The sequence below is a fragment of the Rattus norvegicus genome, chromosome 4, assembly GCF_036323735.1.
Source record: "Rattus norvegicus strain BN/NHsdMcwi chromosome 4, GRCr8, whole genome shotgun sequence".
NCBI classification, from domain to species: Eukaryota; Metazoa; Chordata; class Mammalia; order Rodentia; family Muridae; genus Rattus; species Rattus norvegicus.
In genome coordinates this window covers 151199559-151220729 of record NC_086022.1, presented here as the reverse complement: position 1 = coordinate 151220729, position 21171 = coordinate 151199559, and the positions used below count along the sequence as shown (strand labels likewise).

At 48.7% G+C, this 21171-nt stretch overlaps 2 protein-coding genes across 15 annotated transcripts in view; one reads left to right on the top strand and one right to left on the bottom strand.

Moving 5' to 3' along the window:
* Positions 1 to 16782, top strand: part of Alox5 (arachidonate 5-lipoxygenase) — a 47179-nt gene extending 30397 nt beyond the window's left edge. Inside the window, exons 6-15 of one of the 2 annotated variants that reach the window (XM_039107106.2) lie at positions 2300 to 2406; positions 3243 to 3415; positions 6283 to 6429; positions 11394 to 11597; positions 12476 to 12562; positions 13162 to 13340; positions 13527 to 13648; positions 13893 to 13993; positions 14487 to 14657; positions 16177 to 16782. In XM_039107106.2, coding sequence (XP_038963034.1) covers positions 2300 to 2406; positions 3243 to 3415; positions 6283 to 6429; positions 11394 to 11597; positions 12476 to 12562; positions 13162 to 13340; positions 13527 to 13648; positions 13893 to 13993; positions 14487 to 14657; positions 16177 to 16356 — 1471 coding nt within the window. In that variant the 3' untranslated portion in view covers positions 16357 to 16782. The remainder of the gene's footprint in view (positions 1 to 2299; positions 2407 to 3242; positions 3416 to 6282; positions 6430 to 11393; positions 11598 to 12475; positions 12563 to 13161; positions 13341 to 13526; positions 13649 to 13892; positions 13994 to 14486; positions 14658 to 16176) is intronic. The other variant, NM_012822.2, reaches the window with a different exon arrangement.
* A 742-nt stretch (positions 16783 to 17524) lies between these two features.
* Marchf8 (membrane associated ring-CH-type finger 8) overlaps positions 17525 to 21171 on the bottom strand; it is a 117130-nt gene continuing 113483 nt past the window's right edge. For all 13 annotated transcript variants that reach the window (XM_039107644.2, XM_063286106.1, XM_063286103.1 and 10 more), the window contains one exon: positions 17525 to 20980. In XM_039107644.2, coding sequence (XP_038963572.1) covers positions 20679 to 20980 — 302 coding nt within the window. In that variant the 3' untranslated portion in view covers positions 17525 to 20678. The remainder of the gene's footprint in view (positions 20981 to 21171) is intronic.

Sequence of the window (21171 nt, the reverse complement as noted above, 5' to 3'; positions counted from 1 at the left end):
GCCCAACAGGCAGCCAGGGCTGAGGACCACAAATGAGTCTGCTTGCACTGGGTGTTTTCACAGGTATTGTTGACCGCTTCTAGGTAAGGAAATCAAGATCCCAGTGGATCAAGATAAACTAATTTACACACACATATATGCACCTATATATAAATACATAATTTATATATAAAGTAACCGTGGTGGTCTGAATGAGAAATGACCCTGTAGGCTTGGATATTTGAACATTTGGTACCCAGTTGGTGGAGACCTTTGAAAAAGTTTATTTAGGAGGTTCAGCCTTGCTGGAGGAAGTGTGTCACTGGAGGTGGGCTTTGAAGGCTTCCTCTTCCAGTTCACTCTCTTGCCTTGTGCTTGCCATCAAAGATGTGAGAACTGTCAGCTCTCTGCTGCCTGCTGCCATGTTGTTCCCACCATTATGGACTCTAACCCTATGGATCATGAGCCTGAATAAACTCTCCCCTCTATAACTTGCCACAGTTATGATGCTTTATCCCATCAACAGGAAATTAAATTAGACAGAAGATGGTCGCAGAGAGTAGGTTCTTACTATTTGGTTTTGTTCCGTTGGCCATGGGTGTTTTTGTTTTGCTTTGCTTTGATTTAAAATGAGGAAGCCTTTGGAACTTGGGACTAGAAAAGCAGTTGAATGCTATAAAGAGCTTAACAGGCTGTCTACATAGGAGTCTGAAAGCCACCAGTGATGAGAGCAACGTACACTATAGAGGCCAAGCTCAAAAGGTGTCAGAGAGAATCATGGGCTAAAGTAGCAACTAAGCTGGAGGCCACTCACGTAATAGTTGGCAGAGTCTGGCTGATTTCTGTCCATGCCCTGAGAGATTACCCGAGGATGAATTGAAAAGCAATGTGTAGTAGATATTTAATCTTTGGGAATGTCAAGACTACATAATGTATTATCAATGATACTTATGCAGGTCTACAAAAAAAGAGAGAGAGAGAGAGAGAAAGTGAGGCAGTAAGAAATACAAATGTACAATTTAGGGAGAGAAAAGTTACAGGAAGTTTAGCAGCCAAGCATGTGTTTGTTGAGGAGAGGCTGTCATTGCTAAGGAACTTATCATAGCTAAGCGGAGGCCTGCTATTTATGCCCTGGAACCCAGGAAGGGTGTCACACAGATAAGCTTCCGACTTTTGAACAGGAGCCTATGGAGATTTCTGCTCCTAGAAAGGAACTGACTGAAAGAGCTGCTGTTCCCGTGATTCAAGAGACCAGGGTCTGTCCCAAGCTGACAGCTGAGTTTAACTGTATCATCCATATGGTACTGACTTTAGAGGCATGGAGGGTGCCAGAATGAAGGGGTTGTGGATTCTTCTCCCATGGTTTTAGAAAGCCACTAAGGCAAGGCACGGTGTGTCAAGGGTGCCCCTGTATGAAGACCATAAGAGCAAAATACTCTGAGAGGCTATTGCATCAAGCTGTACAAGTGTGGCCTGGGTTGCAGTGGAGACCCCAAGATTTTGGAGATGTCAGAGCTGAGAGATACATACATAGGAGAGCTGCATACATAGATTGGAATCAGCCCAAGAGAGAAATATATGTTGTAGTTAGCAAAGCCGGAAGGGCAGAGCCATCGAAGCCCTTTGACAATAGGCGTGGACCTGAAGGATTTGGTGTGTGCCCTGCTGGGTTTCAGCCTTACGTTGACCCAGTATTTCTTCACTATGCCCACTTGCCTCCCTTGTGGAATGTTAATGTACATTCTGTGCCACTGTGTGTTAGAAGTATGCAGTTTCCTTTTTTACAGGGGTTATAATTAAGAGATTGCCTTGAGTCTCAGAAGAGACTTTGGGTTTTTTAACAGGGTGGAGCTTGCAAGACTCTGGAGACTTCTGCAGTTGGAATAAATGCATTTTAGATTATGATATGGCCACAGACCTAGGGGGGCCAGGGGGTTGAGTGTGGTTTAAGTGAGAAATGTCCACAGGCTTGGGGTGGGTAATATTTGGTGCGCTATTCGGGGAAGCTTAGGAGGGGCAGCCTTGCTACAGAAAGAACACACTAGGGGCAGGTTTCAGGAGTTTAAAAGTCCTGCTCCATTTATGGCTTGTGCTCTGCAAAGGAATGAACAGGTGCAGAGGTGGGATTCAGAGCCTGGTCTCTTGCACAGCTGAGGTGCAGTAGGAACGGTATCTGCCACACACTAACTTCTTCCCTGGTCCTACGAGGCCAGCACCTACCCCATGGAACTGCCTGGGCTATCAGGAGGCTCCCGAGTGGGAAGTAAGACACACTGCAAGGCATAGTGGTGGGCAAGGTGACCTGTCCCCTGGTTTGCAGGATGGAGAACCTGTTCATCAATCGCTTCATGCACATGTTCCAGTCTTCCTGGCATGACTTTGCTGACTTTGAGAAAATCTTCGTCAAAATCAGCAACACTATTTCTGGTAAGTGGGATCTTGGGGTTCTGTGGGTGGAAGAGTTTATTTTTCTGTCTGAGACTTGCAGACATCCAAGCCAAGCACCCTCGGCATCATCTCACCAGAAGTCTCAAGGCCACTGGGACTTTTTCCTTCATACATACTTTTTTCTTTGTATTTGTGGCTCTTCTACCCAGAGCCGAGGCAGGACTGGGCTACATCAAAGTAGAGGTGGAAGCGATGGCGGCTCTTGCGAAGGACTCAAGTGCAGTTCCAAACATCCACACTGGGGGGCTCACAACCACCAAGAACTCCAGCTCCAGAGGGATCCAAAGTCTGGTCTCTGAAGACACCTGTGCACGCGCGTGTACGCACACACATATGCACGCACGCACGCACGCACGCACGCACACACACACACACACACACTTAACGGTAGTAAAAATAAAATTTAAAGCAATGGGGTCCTTAGGTCCAGAGTTTGTTTGTTTGAAGCTCTGGCACTGTCCTGGACAGTCATGACAGCCATCACTCTTTAAGGAGGCAGAAATGGTTGGATAAAGATGTTGACCTCAGCACAAGAGACCAGCTTTCTCCCCTCTTTTCATGCTGGGCTGAAGGACCAAAGACCTTGAAAAGAGCAGGTGCTTGGTAGTCTCGCTGTTCACTGAGGTGTAGCTCAAGGAAGACTAGCTGTGTAGTCTGACTCAACAATAAGTAGGGATACAGCAAGTGGGACTGACAAGTGAGAGGATCCTGATGACCCCAAAAAGGCTCCCTACAAAGACTTGTCCTCATGCAGGGCCATGAGGGCCTGCCCAGCCATCCTATGTAGAGGGTCTGCCCTCCTGTTCTCCCCACAGAGAGAGTCAAGAACCACTGGCAAGAGGACCTCATGTTTGGCTACCAGTTCCTGAATGGCTGCAACCCAGTACTCATCAAGCGCTGCACAGAGTTGCCTAAGAAGCTCCCAGTGACCACAGAAATGGTGGAGTGCAGCCTAGAGCGGCAGCTCAGTTTAGAACAGGAAGTACAGGTAGGCCTGCTTGCTGAAGAGACCTAGTCTTTCCACAGAAGCCACTTCCTGCTGCGCAGTGCTTGCTGATCCCCAGACTACTACTGGCTTGTGTTTGATTGACAGTGTGAAATCAGTAGTTTCTTCCTTTTCCTGGTTGCAGTATCCAGGAGGGTCTTGGGCACTGTGCGAGCCACATTCAGTCACAGGAGGGGTTGTATCTACACAATCCTCACATCTGCAAATACAGTGTCAGTGCGTTCAAGGTCCATATCAATAATTACAAGAGGGCTTACAGTGTGTCATTCCCTGTAACAGGTGTGTTCTACACATCTTCACCCAACTGTCACCCACTTTGTAAATGTGAGGAACCTGGGAAAAGAAGTATATTGCAAATTAGAAACATAGGCACTACTTGTCCCTTGCACACCTTCCACTTCCATAAGCCAGTCTTTCCTAGTTCTCACTTGCAGGCTCCAGCCCTCATCCCCAGCTCCAAGGCTGATCTTGAGATGGATGCAGTCCAAACCGAATCGGCTTGTATCTGATGAGATCTACCAGGCATTCCCGTGCTAGATTTTATTTTGCTTGCTGACAGTCCCAACAACCCTCTGCGTACTGTCTTCTCCATCTCCCCACTGCAGCCAGCACCACTGGGCCTCCGTTTCCAGCTGTTCATATGACCTGTTGCCTCTGGTCACCTGCCTAGTTACCCAGCCCACACTGAGACTCCAAACACATATCATTCAGCCCTAACTTCCTGCCTTTGGGAGCTTACTTAACCAACTGAAGTTGGGGTCCTGGTCCACGTAGGGAGTCCTTCCCCATTCATCAGGACCTGCATGAGACCCGTCATACTTCTAGGCAGGCAGACATCCAGCAACAATAATAACTCCTTACACCCACCCCACATTAATAACTCTTTACACCCACCCCATGCACAGAAATAAGCATATCTTAGAACTGAGGGGGACCTAAACTGCCACAATTGTCCCTAACCACTCAAAAGTAGGACCTTGCCTGTTCTCCAAGACAAGGCAACATCCTCTTACTGGTAAGCCCCTACCAACTCCAGGCAAGGTGGCTTATGGGTTATCTTCGCTTTGAGCTGGTCCATCAAACACATGATGATGATGTTCTGCTGTGGTTTAGATCATGAGGAAATAATCTAGTAATCTAACATCCAGTACTGATTAGACTCTTACGTGCATACTGATTAGACTCTTACGTGCATACCACCTTGTCTCTTACACTGTTCCCAGCAAACACACCAAGCACAGTTCATGGGGCCCTCCATCATTCTTGACACCTTTCTTTGACAAACTCGGTGACATGTTAAGCTCAAAGGTCATAAATTGCTTTGTTTTCAGTATTGAGAATTGGCCCCAGAGCCTCACATGTCTTAGCAAGCTCTCTTCCACTGAACTGCATTACCAACCCCTTTTTTAAATCTTTTCCAATGAAATTTAGTTTTAGAACATGAATAGAAGAACCTTTCAAGGACCCTTCTTTTACCCATCTCTGTAGAGAGTAGCCCCACCCCTCCCATCTCTTCCTTTCCTGGAGGACTCTGTCCTGGGTGGCAGTGGTTAATTTGCCGAGTGTTGAACTTGATCTAAATGAAGTCCTACAGCAGCATCTGGGTGTCTGACTTTTCCCATCGACCCCCTCTAGCCTCATCAAACCATCCTCAGAGTAGTCTTTCAACTTCTTCCAGGAGCACCGAGCAGCTTTCGGGGACAATGAACCTGAGTTAGTTGTGGCCAATCTTTTATCTTAGCTTTGAAAATAAATAATTAGAAAGTAGAAAACAAATATGTAAAACTGGCTTTAAAGCTGGAGACCCAGACCCATGTGTTTTGAATTCCACTTGTACCCAAAGTTTTAGGGTAAAAGCCCAGGTTCCCAAGGCCCAGACAGGGTAGGTTTGGCCACCCAGCCCCTAACGCAAACAAAAGAGATGGGTAACATGGGTTAAAGCAGAGAGATATTTAGTCAATATGGACACACAGCAGGGAGGAGATAATGGGGTCCAGTGACCCCTAAATCCATCTTGGCACACTGGCATGAGCTTTAGGTTTAAACAGGGGAAGTCTTGGGCCTGAGGACAAGATGTGACTTAATAAGAAGCTCCAGTCTTTTTGACCATTTGTTTTGGTACTGCAACTGTCCAAAGAAGTCTTCATTACTGATTGACGGGGTGGATCTGGTTTCCACAAGATGATTACTTCAGCTCCAGGCTGTGGTAGTACTATCCTGGTACAAGTGTGGTGTGGTGTGGTGTGTGTGTGTCTATGTCTGTGTCTGTGAGTGTCTGTCTGTCTGTCTGTCTGTTCTGATAGGTGTTACCTGTTTACCTGTTTCTGGGACCCAAGACTGTGACATATTTTAAATGTTTGCAGCAAATATTTTGGTTCAAATACACCTCTGAACCACAAAGGAGGAAGCTCGGAACTCGTTCTGTCCAATATGATAGGTGAATGGATCGCTGCATTGAAAGTAAATGTAGAGTATGATGTTACAATAATACACTGCAGGAGACAGTGAGGACTTACCTCTGTGCCCTTGGCCTTGAAGAGAGAGGAAAGTAGGTTAGACAGACTCCTCCAGTGATTAGCACACTGACCTGCAGAGCCAGCAGGGGTCTGACAAGGGCAGGGATAGCCGGTTGTCAGCCAGCACTTAGTTACTGTGCAGTCAAGTGAGGAATCACCATTCCTAGTAAAACGGTTTCGAGTGTTTGTTACACACCAGGTTACAGAGAAGGTGCGTGTACGGGGGTGAGGTGTGCATGTCTTGAAGACCATCAGTCCCACCCAGCCCCTGGCCTGGCCCTCAGGTCCATTTCTGCTTAAAGTAGCTTGAATATATTTGGCTGCCTCCCACAGGAAGGGAACATTTTCATCGTTGATTACGAACTACTGGATGGCATTGATGCTAACAAAACTGACCCCTGTACACACCAGTTCCTGGCCGCCCCCATCTGCCTGCTGTATAAGAACCTAGCCAACAAGATTGTTCCCATCGCCATCCAGGTAAGTGGCTGCTCAGCTCCACCCTTCTGTAGGACTTGTACCTCAAGGGCTTGATGCTGGGGTGGGGGTGGGGGTGGGGTTGTCTGGGGCGGCACCATCCACTCCACTCTGCTGCCGCCTCTGAAGGGAGCTAGAAGCTTTCACTCTAGCTTTCTCTAAGGTGGAAGAGAAAAATGAGCTATTGGGGCTCACTGCTGCTGTGAAACGGCTGTCTGCACCACAAAAGGCAGACAGTGGCTCTCCGGGGTATCTTTGAGAAATTCCCTCCGAAGCTAAGTACTGGGGAGGGCTTGTCCTGCAATGACATGCTTTTCCTCCCACCCACCTCCTGACGAGTGCTCCCAAATCAACATGCCCACACAAGCCAGATAGATGAAGCCAGGAGTTAAGCTGCAAACAGAAGCCACTGAGCTCCATCGGAGACTTCACCATCCCGGAACATTGTCTTCCGTACAAGAAGATTCTTGTAACCCCGAGGACCGTGGAAGGCCATGGGAGCAGCCTCATGAGTGTGGGGGTGGGAGTCGGGGGAGGGGCAGGCGGGCACAGGGTTTCATTACCTGCACTGTGAGAGCTGATGTTCAGACTACAATGAGGAGACCAGGAAAGGCAAAGCAGGCCTATGTGAAGGTCCCCGGGGAATAGGGCTTTTCAGAGACCCCACGGGGGATGGAAAGTTGAGCATTTAGCACAGTGTCTTGACCTGGAGCCTGGGTGTAATGGGAATAATATCAGTGACGTGCAGGCCTCTACACAGCACAGTCCAAAAGCCTTCGCCTGGAGAAGCTTAGAAACCCTGGAAACGGCTGCAGGTTAAGGGCCTAAGAACAGACACCATGCTTGATCTTAGCCATAAGACCAAGAAGCAGTAAAACTGTGACACATTTTAAATTTTCTAGCAAAGTTGTTAGTTTCGAATAAAGCCTGGAACTGCCGGAGAAGCAGTTTAGAACTTTTGTTCTGTTCGGGATGATTCCTGAATGGGTGGGTACTGTAAAACACGGCTGTGTTGAGTGTAGATGTAATATACAGGTCTGTTGTTCTAGACCTGGAGGAGGAACTTGCAACGTAAAGAGACTTATGTACCTCTGACATCCCAAATAGTCTGGGTCCTAGAGCATACGATCATGGGGTTTCACACAGTACCAGTTTCCATTTGTGTAATTACCACCTTCCTGCTCCCAGTCATCTTATCCAGGCAAGCAGACTAAGGCACAGGTGCCCCTACGAAGCCACAGAGCTGAGATTCAAGCCAGCTGTCTCAAGCTGAAGTTTAGCTTATGTTTGCGATCCCAGGCTGTCTGTTCAAGGCCGGCCTGGGCTACAGAGTGACACCCAGGGTCAAATTGTTTAATAATCAATTAATTAATCAAATCAGTTGGCTGTGTATCTATACCCCCCAGCTTCCTAGGCCCCCACCCCTCTGCATTCCAGGAGTCCTGAGCCTCTTATCAGAGAAAGCTCTATGTGTAAGAAGCTGAAGCATCAAATGAAGGCACAGCTGATGTGGGAAATCACCACTGGAAGACGCCAGGAGAGGGATGGATTACCACTGACAGGTGTTCTGAAATCGCCTGTCCCAGACATATTTTTATTAGAGCCAGGGACCTGGCTCAACTCTCAGCTTTTTCCATCATTAGCAGGAAGTAGGGTATTGGACAAGCCACAGGACATGGTTAACCCTTTGTCTATGGTTGCCCAGAAGAATTAATGCAGCCCAGGGCCCAGAGTTGCTGGACCAGGCTGAATTGCAGGCCATCCTGTAAGAGGCCCATGGGTCTCCATGTTGAGGCTGGCATGGCCAGGACAATTGAAACAGTGCTGAGAGGTTCTCTGCCAAGACTGCACCGAATTAGGCTTTCTGAGGATCAATAGAATATCGTGCTAGAGGGTGGAGATCATGGCTCTGGTTTGGGTGTGAGGCTGCAGACAGACTGAACGTAGGAGAGGCTGAGGGGATGAAACACTGCAGCGTTGTGCGCCTTCAAAGAGGACTGCATCCACTCTCAGCCGACTTGGTCCTTCCTAAGGCTAGCACCAAAGCAGACAAGCAAGACATGGACTATGGGTGACATCAGCTCATTTATGCAAAATGAATGCAGCAACATTGCATACTACAAACCATATATGGGTAGGCTATGTTCACATGGGTAGACGTTGTTGACTTGGTGAAACGCAGGACACAGGGTCACCAGGCTGCATACAGAACAGGTTGGGCATGGTAAGGACAGGCAGGCCTAAGTTCCTCACAGTAAGTTTCTATTTATGAAAATCAGACATAAATATGCACATATGCAGAGTCCTAGGGAAGCAGCGCCCCCTTGTGGCTGGATCAAAGTGACATGCTCACTATTTCTTGGACTTCTCTGCAAATGCTGGAGTAGTTTACAATAATAAGCATATATAATAATAAGCATATATAACAAACATATATAATTTTCTACTCAGAAACAAAAGATGGCCTCCTTCAAAAGCATTTAAAATAATGTCCTGGGCATATCTAGAGGACCTGGGATGAGACCAAACCTGGAATGGTGGGAGGAGGGTGGGGCAGGCTGTGCATAAAAGTCCGCTACGGGGGCTCTTGTGTGGCGTGGTCAGAGAGGAAAAGGAACTACAGTGCGGTGGAGTTACAGCCGACGGAGCAGCTGAGCATTACCACTCAGCTCTGGATCTCTGCGTGACCTGGAGAGTGGCTTAGTCACTCAGAACCTCACTTTCTCTCTTTGCAAACCTGTTGGTCAGGCCATGGTGAGGATTTAGTGATAGCATGTAAGTCAAACCTCAGGACACAGCAGAAAGCCTCCAGAGTCAGTGTCTGAGGACGCCTGAGTAGGACAGATGGCCCCTGTGCTCTAGGAAGCAGGCCACGGGGGCAGCTGTCTTTGGGCCACACAACTAAGGAAACAGAGTGACCATTGGGGGGAGCAGTCCTCTGAGGGATGACCCTGCTCACTAGGCCTGCCTGCAAAGGGCTGTTGTCCTGTGAGGATGCGAGTTCTGACTTAAACCTGATCACTTAAGTAGCCTGAAATTCTCTCATAAAGGTAGAGGGCAAATCCATAAGTGAACAAGTGATAAGAGTACCATGAGGGCCGGTGGTGTCTCCCTGTCCTCCCTGTCCATCCCCAGGCACTAGGAGACAGCTTCTCCTCTAGTGGCCCTGCCTTCTCCCCCACAGCAGAGTGGCTTGGGACACAGAGCTCCTTGCTCTGGCGTTCTCCAGATGCAGATAATCCAGACCAAAACGCAGTGGAAATTCCATGTGTTCACAGTCCATAGACTTAGAAGAAGAGTCAAAGAGTGAAACCTGCCACAACTAGTTTCAGAACAGTCTCATGTTGTAGAAAAGTGGGTGAGGTAAATATCTGCCCAGGGGTTATGTGCTTCCTTTTCTCTAAAAAAAAAAAATGGCTGACTAAAAGTATAATTTAAAAAAGGTGACTACCTGGAAATTTGAATTCGTGTTACTTGCATTATATTTCTATTGGCTAGTGGTCTATTGGATGGAGAGCCAAATCAGGAAGGCACTTTTAGCCTCTCTAGTGAAAACAGTCTAAGGAAAAGAAAGTTATTCTGGTGCTCAGGTTAAGTACAGTCTGTCGTGGAGGGTAAGGCATAGCTGCAGAAATAGGAAGTGGTTGGTTCCATTCATAATCAGGAAGCCAATGGACAGGAAGTGGGGCCAGTCTGTGGAACCTCAAACCCAAGGTTCCAGCTCCTAAAAGTTCCGAACCTTCCAAAACAGCGCTGCCAGCCAGCGACCAAGTGTTCAACACAGGAGCCTACAGGGACATCATATTCAAACAGCAAAGCCATCTTCCATATTAGAGACGTACCCTAAATCTGTTCCCAAGCCTCTACTAAAAGTCTCTATAAGCTCTGGAAGGCCCCACAGAACCTACTTCTGGCACAGAAGCTTTCCTGGGTTATTCAGATTGCCAGGTCTTTAAAAGTTTCCATGTTTGAAAAGATGGGGTAGCGTGGTCGCCACCTTCCAGACTCATAGGGAAGCTCACCCCCAGGTTCTGAAATGAAGCTTGTTAAGAGTCACAAGTAGGAGCTGAGAATGTGGCTAAGCAGCAAAGTGCTTGCCTTGCATGGGCAAGTTCCTTGCTAGTGTATGTGTGCATGAGTATGTACACACACACACACACACACACACACACACACACACACACACCACTTACACCCCACCTTATACAGTGGTGTCAGTAGCTAAGTCAGCAAGGTCCACCTTCTAAAGTTTCCAAACCTTCCAAAACAGTACTGCCAGCTAGCAACCAAGTGTTCAACACAGGGCCTACGGGACATCACATTTAACTGTAAAACCATTTCCCACATTAGTTAGGGGGATACAGCTAAGCGTGCTCAAGGGCTTCTGGCTTTAAAGAAATTGGTCTTTTAAAGAACAGATAACAAACTCTTACATTTTAGAGAAAAATCACTTGGCCCAAGCATGGAGTGAAACTGGTAGGACAAAGGCACAGGGCCCCTGTGTACCTGGTTTCAGAGCTGGGACTCAGAACAGGGCTCCAGATGCAAATCCTGATTTGCAAAAGCAGGCTCAGCTTGAGACCCCAGCCTTGGCCCAGAAGGTGCAAAGGTAAGGGTAGAGGGGAGGAAGATGGACGGAGCTGCTAAGCAGAAGTGGGTAAAGTGGGAGGATGCCAGGCACTGGGGAGAGCCAATGAGGAAAGCATGGGTCATGGCCCCTTGCAGCTGCTTGTTCCTTCCCTGAGGTCTGTTCCACTGTCTTCAAGTTACAGACAAGGAACCTACAGTTCACAAACAGGTTGTAAGACACAGCACTAGGGCCCTCCACCACTCACCACATACTTCTTGTGGTCTAAAAGTCCTCATAGTCGATGTTTAGATTCTTGTGGAACTTCCCCAGAGGCAGGGCTCTCCCACAGCTGTAAAGGAGAAATAAAGTGGTGTGCTCTCTTTCTTCAACATGCCAGCTCAACCAAACCCCTGGAGAGAAGAACCCAATTTTCCTCCCTACGGACTCAAAATACGACTGGCTTTTGGCCAAAATCTGGGTGCGTTCAAGTGACTTCCATATCCATCAAACAATCACCCATCTTCTCCGCACACATCTGGTGTCTGAGGTGTTCGGTATTGCCATGTACCGCCAGCTGCCTGCTGTGCACCCCCTTTTCAAGGTACAGCCAGCCACAGCTCTGCCTACAAGGAAAGAATACCTGAGAGAATAGCTGGCATCCCAGGGTGTGTGCGGGTGGGGTGGTGATAGCTACAGGGGCCTGGGAACAGATACTCAAGGGCCAAGTTACAAGGAGCCTGCCACAACCTGCTGGCCAGAAAGCAGAGTTTGAAAGGGCAGTTAGGTCACTTTCCTTCTCTTCCTAAATGCTGCCAGCACTTGATTGTTGGGTTAACTACAGACTGAAATATACCGCTGCTAAGCTAGCAGTAGTGACGGGTGGCACAAGTCTTTAATGCCAGCCCTTGGGAGTCAGAGGCAAGCAGATCTCTGAGTTCAAGGCCAACCTGGTCTACAGGCTGAATTCTGGTACAGCCAGGGCTACATACATAGAGGAACTCTGTCTAGAACAACCATGAAAGAAAGAAAGAAAGAAAGAAAGAAAGAAAGAAAGAAAGAAAGAAAGAAAGAAAGAAAGGAAGGAAGGAAGGAAGGAAGGAAGGAAGGAAGGAAGGAAGAAGGAGGAGGGGGGAAGGAGAGGGGGAGGGAGAGGGAGAGGGGGAGGGAGAGGGAGAGGGAGGGAGAGGAAGCAAGTGAGCTGGTGCTTTGGTCTCTTCATTGTAAATGAAGTCACAGCAGGACTTCTGCCTTAGGAGATGATGGTCAGGATCTGTTCCCAGTGAAATAGGAAGCAAGCACCAGGGCCCTAACTCCTAAGCAGCACAATGGTGCCCACTGGGCCTCTATAGCTACTGGGCAGGAAGGTCTCCACATAGGCACTTCCTGGGGGGGGGGGCAGAGTGACTGTGCCCTGTGGGCTGGCTGGGCTGGGAGTGCAGAGTGAGATTGAGTCCCTCAGTGAGATCTCTCCCCACCCAGCTGCTGGTAGCCCATGTGAGGTTCACCATTGCCATCAACACTAAGGCCCGGGAACAGCTTATCTGTGAGTACGGCCTTTTTGACAAGGTGAGTGCCCCCTCTTCATAGGGAGCCTGAACAAGCTCTGCCTTGTGGCTCCATCCCTATCTGAGGTCTGAAAAGTGTGGGGAACTCTGGTCCTTCCACCAATACCACAGCCAGCTCTCCTCTTCCCCGTGTTGTCTCTCAGTCACCTGTTTATGTCCAGTGCCAGTGTCTGAGCCTCCTCCACACAAGCCACTAACCTCACACCCGTGACTTCTCCCACACTACCATATATCCCTGTCATCCTGCCTGTGACCTTCAGGGTACTTAAACAGAACTGCCCAATAATTGCCTACCCCAGGTCCTTGATGTTCCCATCTCTTGGAAGCTGATTGGATGCCCAAAAGCTATGTTCTGCACAAAGCCTGCTCTCTGTATTATGGCTATAGAGTGTCCAGTGCATGTTATCCCATCCGGGGGGTGGGAGCATGACCTGCTTAAAGTTGAACAGCTCTCTCATTCCACATCACAGGACACAGGCTGGCCCTTTCTGTGGCCAGCCACCACACTGGCCTCCAAGTGTCTTCCAGAGGAATCTAGGAGGTCTGGATATGGACAGTTCTTGGGGAAAACCAAGCTCAGGCTCTCGGATCTCTCACCAGGCCAATGCCACCGGAGGTGGTGGGCACGTGCAGATGGTGCAGAGAGCTGTCCAGGACCTGACCTATTCCTCCCTGTGCTTCCCGGAGGCCATCAAGGCCCGGGGCATGGACAACACCGAGGACATCCCCTACTACTTCTATCGTGATGATGGACTGCTCGTGTGGGAAGCTATCCAGTCGTGAGTGTGACCAGGTTTTGTGGGAGGGGGAAACCCTAAAGAAGAGTTTGATGAGGCAAGCTTGCTCCTGGGTTGGCTGTTGATGGAGGGAGGAGGCGGAGGACATCCAGAGTCAGACATTAAGAACTGATAGGATTGGGAGAGGCACCTGCTGGATACCCACTCCTGCTAGCCCTCCTGAATCAGGTTCACAACTGAGGTGGTAAGCATCTACTATGAGGATGACCAGGTGGTGGAGGAGGACCAGGAACTGCAGGACTTCGTGAAGGATGTTTACGTTTATGGCATGCGGGGCAGAAAGGCCTCAGGTAAGCTACCAGGACACTCTGCTTCTGCTGCAGGGCATGTGTGCACCTCAAGGTCATGAGGAACAGAAGGCAGGTGACTCAGCTCCCAAGGGTATCCAACCCCTGCTCCCCCATATCCACCAGTCAGAGCTTCCCTCAGAGCAGCCAGCCTCCCTTTCTCTGAGCATCTTGCCAAGTGTGGGTGGAGAGGCAGAGGTGGGTGTCCCTCACAGAGCTGAGCTCATGGTCTGTGGCTTTGTCTTAGGTTTCCCCAAGTCCATCAAGAGCAGGGAGAAATTGTCTGAGTACCTGACGGTGGTGATCTTCACAGCCTCGGCCCAGCATGCAGCTGTAAACTTTGGCCAGGTAGGTCTTGATAGCCCTTTCTGGGGAAGAACAACCTTAGGTACCTCACAGTGGGAACCATCCCCAACTTCCCACCTCTGGCCCAGGCTTTTGTCCTTCTGGCCTTCCCATAACCACGCAGCCTCTGAGCCTGAACCCAGCAGTAGCAGGCGTGAATTCTGCATGCACCCCTGAGGGAACCGTCAGGTCTAGGCAGTTGTAGGCCCTGGAAGGAAGGATAGGGTCTGAGGAGGGAGGCTTGGAGACCCTGGAAGAAAGGCAAGGTGAGTCACAAAGGAGGGGAACAATGTCAAAGGTGTGGCTTGGGAAACCAGGAGAGGAGAGGGCCAAGACAGGTGCAGTGGGGACATCAGAGGGGTCGGTGGTGCCCACAGGGAGGAGTGGAGCCCGCTAAGCTGGTTCCTATGAACCAAGGAAATGTAGACATGTGGATCTGAGGTGGGGAAGCCACTGTGCTTCTTGGGCACCCATGTTGTTGTTACTGTTCTCACAGTATGACTGGTGCTCCTGGATCCCCAACGCTCCTCCAACTATGCGGGCCCCACCACCCACGGCCAAGGGTGTGGTCACCATCGAGCAGATTGTGGATACTCTACCAGACCGTGGCCGCTCATGTTGGCATCTAGGTGCAGTGTGGGCCTTGAGCCAGTTTCAAGAGAATGAGGTGAGACCAGGCATTGCTGGAAACAGTGTAGATCACTTTAGTTTCAACTCAATCTCCAGTCCACGGCTTTGGGGCTCTGGTTCAAGCTGGAAACCTGTAGCCAAGAATCCTGATTTCTAAGGTGGAGCTGCTAGAAGTGGATGGGGGTGGGGGTGGTGTTACTCCACTCCAGGTCCTCAGCCTGGGCCTGGGCCTAGGCTAGGCTGGCAGTGGGAGGCACAGGCTCTGCTCCAAGTCACCAGAGGGGTGTGTGTGTGTGTGTGTGTGTGTGTGTGTGTGTGTGTGTGTGTGTGTGACATCACCCCGTACCCCATACCCAGTTGTTGATAAATCTCATCCATGTGGTTTCCTGGCTCCCCACAGGGAGAATTGGAGCTCCCGTTCCACCTATGTGTGCTTAGGTATCCTTCACAGCTATGCTAAATGAAGGTCTTGGTGGAAGCAGCCCTTTGCAATGTCTCAGTGCTGTTCCCATCCAAGTACCTCCAGCTTGTCCCAGACCTGCTAATATGCTGGATCTGTGCTCAGTGTGACCAGAGAGCTGTTCCTAGGAGACTAATTTCCTAGTCAAAGGATGTCAAGTCTGACTTAACTTCTGCAAACTAAACCCCAGATCTCCCACCCCCTTCTAGCCACTGAACCCTTTGCACACATTGGTGTAAGCACATTACCCTGCAGGATGCCCATCTTCCACCTCTTAGTGCTCAGGACCCCTGCCTGTCCGACCAAGGGCAGGCCAGCAGGACCCTGTGGCCACAGAACTTTCAGAGCTAGGACTCTCCAGGTTTACCCTGCACCTTTCCTTGTCTTAAAACCCACCTGGCAACAAGGAAGTAATTTCCTTTCAAATCTCCAGCCCTGAGCCTTTCATAGGGAAAATAAGGTGGGATTTATATAATCTGTTTTTCTTTTAATTGACACACAGTAAATTGCATACTTATGAGATAGAAGTGTGATGTGTGTATAGTGATACTGCTCAGTTATGGCATCTGACCTATCACCACAAACAAATCACTTCCTTGTGTAACATTCAGAATCTTCTAGTTTAGAGACACACACTACAGTATGAACTATTTACCCAACCATGCTGTAGAACATTACTTAGGCCTCCCTTGAATCACTAATTTGCCATTTTTCCTTCTCTCTGGTAACTTCTTTGAGATGATGAGGCAGGACTTACTCTTTTAGATAGGGTTTCACTATGCAGCTCTAGCTGGCCTGGAACTCTCAGAGACCTGCTAGCGTCTGCCTCCCAAACGCTGAGATTAAAGGCGGGTGTGTGCCAGTGCACCTGTTGAGACAGCTGTTTTTAGCATTCCATATATGGTATTTGCATCTGCTCTTTTCACTTAACACTACGGCCTCCCAGTTCATCTATTTTCCAAAGACAGGATTTTGTGTGGCCACATAGTGTTCCATCATATGCATACATGCACCCCCCCAGTAGGTAGCCAAGGTCAAAGGTGGTAGAGTTGAGTAGTGACCCCTCCTAAACTATCTTTCCATGTCTGACTCTCAGCTGTTTCTGGGCATGTACCCAGAGGAGCATTTCATCGAGAAGCCAGTGAAAGAAGCCATGATTCGATTCCGCAAGAACCTGGAGGCCATCGTCAGCGTGATTGCCGAGCGCAATAAGAACAAAAAGCTCCCCTACTACTACCTGTCACCAGACAGGATTCCAAACAGTGTAGCCATCTAAGGCTTTGCCGTCCCTGTCCCAGCAGCTCTCTGGGCAGGCCAGTGGCTTGCCTGGCAGGCTGTAGATCTTCCAGCAGCTGGTGCCTCTCCCAAGCTAGCAGTGCCGCTCTTGGGCCCAGGTGTGGTTGTAAACTAAAGGCTGTTCTAGGTGGGGAAATTTCACAGAGCTTCAGCACATGCTACTTCTTCCTGTCTTCAGTGACATAGTTCAGGGGCCTCCCATCCAGAGCAGGGGTGTGCGGCTGTGTCCCCCAGTCCAGCTTAGTAACCTCTTCACTCAGTAGCAACAGAGTAAGTGATAATGTTCCACTGGGTCAGGGGTCCATCATTCTACTTATGCTTCCTCCAACTGCCTGCATACAGTAGGTGCTTAGAGAAACTTCTTAGATTAAGAGTTTGTTATAAAATAAAGTTCATTTAAAACAGGCGTCGTTCCACAGGCTGCATTCCAGTCACCCCCACCCCCACCCCACTGTTCCCTTCGACCACCAATAACAAAGCCAGTCTACTACCTCCCCCAACTCACAAGACCTTTGCCCCCACTCCACACCAGCAGCCCTTTCTGGTTTTGTAGACTCTACAGGTATTCCAAATTAAATATGCAAATCTAAAGATCTGAATTTATGCTTATATATATGAGAACCACAGCATGTGTCTGTGTCTGGGTCATGTCACTTAATAGAGTGTTTCCATCCGTTGACCAGCAGGTTTTATGTTTCTTTGCAGCTGAACAAAAAAATTCGCATTATAAATAGGTACCTCATCTTTATTATCCATTCACCAGGTAAAGGACATCTAGGCTGTTTCCTTGTCTCTGCTATTGCCTTCAATGAATGAACGGCCTTCCCCTAAAGAAGAGAGACCTGGAAGGACAGGGCACCCACCTCATTTATTCCAATGTCACAGGCTAGCACAGGCCTCAATGTCTGCACCCCCTCCTCTTCCTTCCAGCAGGGCATCCGGCTGATGCTTGATCTCCTAATGACTGAGTGAAGTAACTCACACAAAAGCAAATATCGCATGGATCTTAACATCAATTCAAATCCTCTTCTACTCCCAGCCCTCTCAGGTCCGGACCCCCTGTCCCTATGGCCTCATTGTTCTTTACTGATGTGGAGGCTGGAAAGGGTATCCTTGCTTCCCCACTGGAAAACACTCTCATCACAAAATCCCTTTGTAACGAAAGGCTTTATTGCTACCTTTAGACACCCCGTGTATAGCACATACAAATCCCCGTACAGAGAGTCGTTCAAGCAGTAATACTGAGAAACATGAACATACACAAAAAGATTAAAAAATTAGACATTTAGATTACTAGAAATTTTCCAAGAAAAATTTAAAATGTGAAGTGCTTTTTAGAAACTACACTACACACACCAGTGTAAATTTGGTTTTTATTAACAATCAACTTGAAACATTGCATCTAAATGTGCACCAGTTACGCGCCTTCATCGCTCACTCCCCACAGACAAGTGCCTTTGACCTCCCTACGCTTTGGGCTTTCCTTGAGCTGCATTATTTCAAACCAGATTTGAACACGGAGTATTTCAAATATGCATGTGCATCTAACCACACCCACAAGATCTTCACCCTGCCCACACAGCCTTCACTCTCCTGTCACTTAGACATGACCCAAGGCCTTAAACTATCCTATCCTCAACTGCCTGAGCCTGCACATCTGTGTCCACTTGGACACACCCACAGGTTTAGAAACTAAGCCTACATGACTGAAGAGTGTACCGAAACCAGAAAGGAGAGTCAGAGAAACCTAGACTAAGAAGAGAATGCTTACATTTCCAGGAAATTCTTGTGATACACTTGAGCACAACCCCCAACTACTCACTTGTGGCAGCTAAAGTCAGAGCTGTGTGAACGGGTCTATGACATACGGGGTAAAGGCCAAGTTAGAGAGGGCGGCCAGTGACACCCTGAGACTACTTCTTCTTCACTTGACCCACAAGCACAAGCCCTCCTGGCCTGGGGCATCATCCCAGATCTGCTTGGTCCAACTACATGCCATCTTCCCACTGCATCTAAGCTAAAGTGAGGAGCAATGGGGTAGACAGATAGCCCTGCAAATTACTCAGAGGCCCAGGACTAGAGAAGACTGGAAGAGCCCAGAGCTCTGCCAGACCTTCATACCATGCCTTGCCAGTCTCCTGCACTGAGTCGCCCATGTGTAGTTGTTTTCTAGATCAGAGAACCTGGAGGTGGGGTGGGGGGAGAAGCAAGGGGTGGCTGGGAGAGGAAGAAGGCTGAAGGACAGCGTTCATCAGAGAAGCCAAAGAAGACATACCATTAGGCTTCCTGAAATGAAGGGAACTACATGAATGCCATGGTGGGAGTACAAGCCCTGGTCAGCTGTGCAGAGACAACCGCCACTGAGGTAAGCTCTCTTCTCTACAAAAGCCTCCGTCTTCATTTGACTGTACACCCACTGTTGGAGCATCATGTCACAGACAGATGGATAGGACCAGAGACTCAGAGGCAGCAGTTACTAAAAAGAATAGTCAGGGCCTAGTGGGCAGTCTGTAGCTACCCAGTGCCCTCACTGCATGTGAGTAATTGCACTTTGGGGCAGGCACAGTGAGCACAGGAGGCTTATGTGGTCTGGGAGAGAGAGCAGGCTGACCTCAGGGTGGGCCCGTTAGACAATGGCTGGAAGCCCTGGCAGAAGAGCTTCACAAGGAAACCATGACTCCAGGGAGCAGACAAGGGGAGAACAGGACAGAACTTGCTTCCACAAGCCTGCTAGCCTCTACCTGCTCCTGAAAACTAAACACAGAGCTTCTACTAGGAACTCAGAAAGATTTATCTTCGGTTTGCCTTGGTCTCTGAAGAAGCCAAGTGAAGCAGCCAAAGCTCGGGGAGATGGACCAGACCCTAGGCATTGCCCTGGCCACCTCAAGAGAATCTGAAGACCCTGTAGCCGACAGCAGCCACTTGGAGAGGACACTTCTGTGGTTCCCCTTGTCACATTGTGAGTTGACTATTGTCTGGCACTGTGACAATGGCCTTCAAGAAAAAAAAAATGTTCAACAGACTTTTTAAAGGGGCAAAGGCCATTTAGCAATAGTGATTTGGTTTTGTCTGTCTTGTGAAAAAAAGTGCAGGAGGTAACCCCAAAGACAGACTAGATCATGTGTGGAGCTAAGGACCCTAAATTATCCTGTCAAGTCTGGTTAAGGCGATAAGTGGGTGTGGGGCAAGGTCAGTGACACAGTGGCTCATGCAGTTAACTGACTGCTCAGGCCAAGGCCTCAACCCAGAGCTGGCCTGTTTACCTCGTATCTTTCAGCAGTGACTCCACAGAACTTTGTCAGCACAGCAGACAGCAGAGCTGGATCACAGGGGTGTCCTCTCCATCTGGAGACATCTGTCAGTCAAAGGAGCATTTTCTAAATGCTCACGCTGAGTCAGATCCATTAGATCTCAAACCCCTTCCATTTCAATGCTCACAACATAGAAATGTACGGGTGGGCTCGTGAGATAGGGCTTTTCAGGAAACAGACTCAAAACCAGAGGAATTACGCCCATGGCATCCATTAATTCCCATGGAGTCTCAGACCTGCCTGTCTTGCTTTAAGTCTCAAGTCTTTTCTTGACATGGAAGGACATCTACTACTCAGAATATATAAGGCAGAAATGGTTTCAGTTCAATTTTGATGTAAGAGATAACAGGCAATAAAGAGAACATTTCTAAATGTGACACGCTTTTAAAAGTGTCACTCCCATTAGACACAGGAATTCCAAAATAAGAACTTCCATAAAGTGCTGTTTGCTCAGTGAATCGCACACCAGCAGATGTGGGGCCCCAAGGCCTCATCTGCCTGAGAGCAAGGCGGCAGCATCAGCTGAACGAGGCAGGGGCTTATTTGTAGGCACTGTTCCCTTCCCACCTCTAGCTCTTGTTAGTCAGAGGGAACCCTCCCAACCAGCAGCTTCCCGTACCATGCTGCCCTGCCCTCTGGGCATCTTCCATCATCCATCTCCCTCATGCTGCTCTGTCTTCTACTTTAGCTTTTTACTTCCATAATCTACTCAAGACCAGGGGCTGGAACACAGCCAGCTCCTCATTGTGGATACATGGGGTCTCCCACCTTCCCAGACCACAGAGAAGCCTGACAGAATGGGGCCCAGTGGTACCTGCTCCACAGGAATTCTAGGACACTCTCACCAAGGAAGGCTGAGAAAAAGAGACCACTATAAATAGTCACCTGCCCAGTCTATGCTATTAAACGACGGAGGGAAGGAACACAATTGGCAGTAAACAAATCCCTTCAGCTGTTGATGGACACTAAGGAAATGGCACCCTCCACATGGTCAGACGTTAATAATTTCTGCTCCAGTGTCTTCAGGCTCTGTGCAAGAAGAATTTGTGGTGGAATGACACATTCCATGTCCTTCTTTATTTTCAAGGGTGGGCTCTGTTAGTGCAGACTTTTCAAAAATATTCTTTTTACTTGTTTCTGGACAGTTTTGAACATAGATCACTCTATTGTAAGCCTTGAGTCTTTTCCATAACTGTAGGTACACCTTGCATTGGACATACATAAAGAGAAGTCCTCCGGTGAAGCCGATGGCCACAACTACCAGCTTAGTCCAGAAAGGCCACTCTAGGATTCCTGCAGGGGGAGACTCAGTTAGCGCATGGGATCTCAGGTCAGAAGGAAATAGGACAGAGCTTCTGAATGTACATTTCTTACTCATCAAATCCTCCCTCCCTGAAAGGAGCATGAAGGGCTCTCAATGCAGTTTACCCTGCTCTCTCAGGAGTCTCAATTTCATCTCATGTCAGTGGCTTTGAAGACACAGA